The sequence below is a fragment of the Sorex araneus genome, chromosome 5 (genome assembly GCF_027595985.1).
Source record: "Sorex araneus isolate mSorAra2 chromosome 5, mSorAra2.pri, whole genome shotgun sequence".
In the NCBI taxonomy this organism is placed as follows: Eukaryota; Metazoa; Chordata; class Mammalia; order Eulipotyphla; family Soricidae; genus Sorex; species Sorex araneus.
This window is the reverse complement of record NC_073306.1, coordinates 170,883,673-170,889,672: the sequence shown is the minus strand read 5'-3', so window position 1 is coordinate 170,889,672 and position 6,000 is coordinate 170,883,673. Positions and strand designations below refer to the sequence as shown.

General features: G+C 46.9%; 1 protein-coding gene across 1 annotated transcript in view; it reads right to left on the bottom strand.

Annotated features, from left to right (window-relative positions):
- Window positions 1–5,096: 5,096 nt before the first annotated feature.
- PGM2 (phosphoglucomutase 2) overlaps window positions 5,097–6,000 on the bottom strand; it is a 36,499-nt gene continuing 35,595 nt past the window's right edge. The window contains exon 14 of the mRNA XM_055140680.1: window positions 5,097–5,377. Coding sequence (XP_054996655.1) covers window positions 5,275–5,377 — 103 coding nt within the window. The 3' untranslated portion in view covers window positions 5,097–5,274. The remainder of the gene's footprint in view (window positions 5,378–6,000) is intronic.

Sequence of the window (6,000 nt, the reverse complement as noted above, 5' to 3'; positions counted from 1 at the left end):
TTTTCTTATACAATTCTACGAGTGTCTTGTATATCCTGGATATTAATCCCTTATCATATGGGTATTGGGTAAATATTCTTTCCCATTCTGTGGGTTCTTTCTATATTTTTGTCACTGTTTCTTTTGAACTGCACAATGGAATCCTATGCATCTGCTAGGAGAGATGAAGTCATGAAATTTACTTATAAATGGATAAACATGGAGAGTATCATGCTAAGTGAAATGAGTCAGAAAGAGAGGGACAGACATAGAGGGACTGCACTCATTTGTGGAGTGTGGGGTAGCATCACATGAGGCTGACACCCAAGGATTGTAGATACAAGGGCCAGGGGGATTGCCCCATAGCTGAAAGACTGCTTCATGAGTGGAGAGGAGAAGGCAGATGGAATAGAGAAGGGATCACTAAGAAAAATGATGGCTGGAGGAATCAGTTGGGATGGGAGATGCATGCCGAAAGTAGATAATGGATCAAACATGATGACCTGTCAGTGTCTGTATTGCAAGCCATAATGCCCCAAAGTAGAGAGAGAGAGTATGGGGAATATTGTCTGCCATAGAGGCAGGGGGAGGGTGGGAAAGTGGGGGTATACTGGAATATTGGTGGTGGGGAATGTGCACTGGTGGAGGGATGGGTGTTTGATCATTGTGAGATTGTAACCCAAACATGAAAGCTTGTAACTATCTCACGGTGATTCAATAAAATTACAAAAATTAAAAAAACTAAACAAAAAAACAAAACAAAAAGACAAGAACATGGATCTGATGTGGACTTACATTTTGACTCTGGCTGTCTGGAGAATTTTCAGATTCTGCACCCCTCGGTTAAGGTGCAGCGGTTCCGAGCTGTCGCTCTGACAGACACGACCAGGCTCAGCACCTCTCAGCTGCAGCCCCACCCTCCCCTGTGCCAGGCACAGTATTCGGAGACGATTTCAAAAGCCACTTAGCCCTGTGGCGGGCTCTGAGGGCTGAGCCGGGCTGCTCCGGGGCCTCACTGGACTCCCCAGAGCCTTTCACCAGATCTGAGTGGCTGGTGGGTTTGGTTTGTTTATTTTTTTTTCTTTTTTGAGTGAGAGGAGCCGAGGAGGCCAGGCCAAAGACCCACATTCCCAGCCCCATTCTCCATCCTGGGTAACAGAAACTCATCTGAGACACGTGCCCTCTCCAGCGAATGGGGTGGTTTGGTACTTGGCCCACGTGGATAAATCTACAGAGGGTTGTTCCTGTACACTCGGGGTCTCATCTCTCCAGATGGTGGCATTTTGCTTCTTTTGGGGGCAGGTGGGTAGATTGGGTCACATGAGGTGGGGTGCTGGGGGGAGGGGTGTTGTGGGCGTCACTCTCGCTAGTATTCAGGGGACAGGAGGTACTGGAGATCAAACCTGGCTTTCCTCATGCCAGCAATGCACTTAGACCATTGAGCCACCTCTCCGGCCCTACACAAATATTCTTGTAGCAAGAATGAACAAAGGGGTGCTGTGGGAAATATTAATGTCCAAATAGCCTCCCAGAGTCACTGTTTTGAACAAAACTTGGAAACTTGAAACTTTGTCTTAAAAAAGATGAGAGGTGGGAGAGAGAATAGAGAGGTAAAGGCTTCGACCTAGCATGTGGCTGTGGCCGTGAGTCTGACTAGAATCCTGGCACTGCATAAGGTCCACTAGCCAGGTGTGGCCCTGGAGCCCCGCCAGGTGTGAGCAACAATGACAAGAATACAAGTCTGAAGGGGCCATTAGGGGGTGCTGCCCAGCCTCAACCCTTCACAGTCGTCATCTGCGTGTGTGCGTGTCTCCTGTGAGGCTGAGATCAGGGCTGCGTGTTTACAGTGAGTATCCAGCAAAGAACCTGATTCAGACCAGGACTCAAATATGACTCCATCAATGAACACAGAAATGAATGCATACTTGTATGCAGTCGACCTGGGCTCGATTTCCAGCATCCCATATGCTCCCCTGAGCACTGCCAGGAGTAATTCTGAGCGTAGAGCCAGGAGTATTCCCTAAGCATCACCAGGTGTGACCAAAGAGTCAAAAAAAAAAAAAAAAAAGAAAGGAAGAAAGGAAGAAAGGAAGAAAGAAAAAGAGAAAGAGAGAAAGATAGAGAGAAAGAAAGAAAGAAAGAAAGAAAGAAAGAAAGAAAGAAAGAAAGAAAGAAAGAAAGAAAGAAAGAAAGAAAGAAAGAAAGAAAGAAAGAAATGCACAGTAGCTGTGAGAATTCTGGATGTCAGGATGTAGAAATCACAAGCACCATTCAGACCTCATCTTTCAAAAGGCCTTCAAAAGTTAAGACATCTACATTTGTTTTGTCAAAGCATTTATTTAAAAAAAAAAAAACACAAAAAACAACCAAGTTTCTGATGTCATCAAAGAAAACTTTTCCTTAAGAGGATGCTGATTGAGTAAGTGAAGGAGAGACACTTCCATAACATCATAAAGAAGGTAGGTACAGCTTCTATTTCATAGAAAGGCACCAAGAAAAAACATACAACCATGCACCCAGATCCAAAGGGCTTCCACAAACCAGCTTAAATGTTAATGGAGGGGCTGGAGCAATAGTATAGTGGGTAGGGCATTTGCCTTGCACGCGGTCAACCTGTGTTCAATTCCCAGCATCCCACATGGTCCCCGGCGCACCACCGGGAGTGATTCCTGAGTGAAGGGCCAGGAGTAACCCCTGTGCATCTCAGGGTGTGACTCAAAAAGTAAAAAAAAAAAAAAAAAAAAAAAAAAAGCTAGTGGAACGATGCAAGGAGCAGAACAGGATGGAGATGGAGTTCTGCTCCCCCCTCACTCCCCTGCAGACCTGCCATCTGGGGGTCTGTGGTTCCACTTGACTCGTCCCCCGGAAACCATGAGGCTGCAAAGCTTGGCAGTGGGGGAATGTTTGGCCGCCCCTGCCCGCTGCAGACCAGCTCACAGAACCTCAGCTCTGGCCTGGGCGTGGGTGAGCCTTCTGCCCAGGACAGCTGCGCGGGACTCATCGCTGTTGACGGGGGGGGGGGGGGGGGGGGCACAATGAACTGCCATGTAATTGAATGACCCGAAGCATGAACTATCCCCAGAGACCTCGACGTCCTTTGAAATCCCTTCATTTCAGCATGACAAAGCAGTCACCCAGAGTCTATTGATTATATCAATAGATATAATCTATTGATATAATCAATAGACTCAACTCTCTGGCCCTAGGTTCACTCCTAGGGCCAGAGAGTTGATGGATTTGGACAAATGTCTCCCAATATACACTTATCGTGATTTTTGTGTCACCGCATCCCAAAGAGGTGGCTTGTACTGCTCGAGAAATCCTGTATTTGCCCATTTATCATCTCTCCCTGCACATGCCTGGCACCAGAGAGATATACACGCTGGTGGCAATGTTGGCAACAGAGGAGGCCATGGGGTGGGGTGGGGGATAGTGCTATACCTCCCCCTCAAATTCCAGTGAACCTACAATAGCCCAGAAACAATAAAACAAACAAACAAAAATCCTATTTAAAATAACAATAAAGCTGAGACTTTGAGAGGCTAAGTGATTCGACCAAGGTCACAGAGCTTGTTTGGTAGAAGACCAAGAATCAGGCCCGAGTGTTTTTCAAGTGCCAGAGGTGAAATCCAGGGACAGAATTCCCCAACACTCGAACACATAAGGGACACGTTCCACTGCTGAGCTGCCACCCCAGGCCCCCCAGAGCCCAGGGCCCGCATGCTGCAAGCTTTATGCACCATACATCAAGCTACCTTGCCTCCCTTCCTCGTAAGGAAAAGCCAGGAAATATTTAGTGAGCACCTGTCGCAAGCTACGTCCTAGAATTCTGGATGGGAGGAGGCTAGGGTAAAGGTCTCTAAGTTTACATTTAGGTTTTATTTGCAGGGGTGCGGGCAGTGAGAGCCACACCTTCTTGTGCTCAGGGGCCATTCCTGACTCTGTCTCTGGAGTGACCCTGGCCCTGCTGGGGACCACGTGTGTTGCCAGGGACTCAAACTGGAGTTGGCCACATGCAAGGCAGGTGCCTTTATCCCTGGATTATCTCTCTGGCCCTGGGTTCTATGGGTGCTGTTCTTTAATCCCTTCCCCAACACACACACACACACACACACACACACGTGCACACACCCTGCTACACCTCTGTTCTCTGTTAATGCCGAGCTTTCTCCAGCGTCAGCTGCCCCTCACCTTGTAGGCACAGTGGCTCATCACTGCTCCCTTTGGGGGACAGAATACACCACCTGTCACTCTCCTGAACTCCGAGTATTTGTGCATGGCCCTGCTGCAAAATCTGAAGATGCAGACTCATCAACTGCCTTGTCAGACTGTGGCTTCCAGTGGTGGACAGCATCTGAGTGGCCAGGGGATGTCCTGGAAATACACGTGCTGGGGCCAGCGAGTGGACTCAGAACGTTTGGAGCAAGGGTTTGGTTTGGAGCTAGGGTTTGGTTCTCACTTTTTCCCCAGGTTACAGTCTGAGACTAGGAAACACTAAAAAAACTTAATCTAACTAATAGCATGACACAGCTGGCAGAATACACAAAACACCTGAAAATATTTCTTCTTTACAAAAATATTTTAATAGCATTGCAAGTTTTCATTGTTTGGAACTATTGAAAAAAACCATTTAGGTCACAAAAATAATTTGCTTTAAAAAATAGAAAATGATATCGATATATAAAGCATATCAAAAACAGTTTGGGATCTGCAGAGATAGTAGAATGGTTAAGGCACTTGCCTTGCACGTTGCCGACATGATTCAATTCCTGTTATCACACATGGTCTCCCAAGCCTTGCCAGGAGTGATCCTTGAATGCAGATCCAGGAATAAGCCCTGAGCACTGCTGAGTGTGGGCCAAAACCGAAACCAAACAAGAAAAAGAAAAACAGAAGTATAATCATAAACCTAAAAGGGGGTGCTCTTACACAATAATTTAGTAAACCAGACTTTCTATTTCAAATACTGTATCTGCATAAAAGGATTAGAGAGAATGTCTATGTTTGTGACTCATCCTAATCAATTCATATCCGTTATATTTTTGAAATTTAATTATTTTTTAAATCTTCACTTTTGCACTCGGAGACTGCCCAGGCTCAACTTTTTCAGAGGAATGTTTGTTAGTTTAACCATCATTTTATTTGTCTTTAGGATCAAACAATGAGCAATGTAGGTCTATTTTAAAAATATAAATACTTGTGGCGATCGTTTAAATCATTTGGTCCTTAAACATATTGCTTGAGCGAATCAGTTTCGGCGCATGTGAACTTCATGACGCCTGCGGACGGGATATTTCACTCGGCCTTTGGCTGCAGGTTGTATTTCTGTGGCTGGAAAAAGTGTTCTTCAATAGCACTGACTAGTTCGTTGAGCTCTTTCTTCAGCTGCTCGGGATCACTGAAGAGTAAAGGGAGGAAATTCCAGATCAGTGGTCTATGGCGAAGCATGTTTTAAACTCACCCTACATCAATCAAGAAATATGCATCTGTTGCCCTGGACAAAAATAACCCAACTAAACCCAAGAGACAACATTCCAAATTTCCCCCCAAGAGCTTCCTGGAGTCTCCGCTCTATAAACAAAACCAGCCCTCTGCGCTTCTTCTAAGAATTCCGAGGCACCCCTGCGTGCCTGGCCTGGCCCCGTGTGCGCTCTGTAGCATTTGTTCCTTCACTGCGGAGAGAAAGAGGCTCCTGACTCCAGTGCTTATTAAGCCCCGCTGCACTTTGATGATCGACATCAATGGCATCTCTGGAAGCCTTTGATCTCCAGGACACAAAGGTTCCTGATCCTGTTTGTTCTCAAACCCTTGCCCTAGTCTGCGGGGAAGGCCCTTAGAGATGGAGATGGGGGGCCCCCTAGCGGGCGTCCCACCCCAGAAACGCGGACTCCCCTGGGGCTTATCTTCAGTACTGATGAACAACTGAAGCGGCCAACTAGAACATGGAGCGCACCCCTTCGCACCCCTTCGTAGGCAAACGGGCGGTGAGCACCGCACGGCGGGGTGGCCGCGGGACTGGGA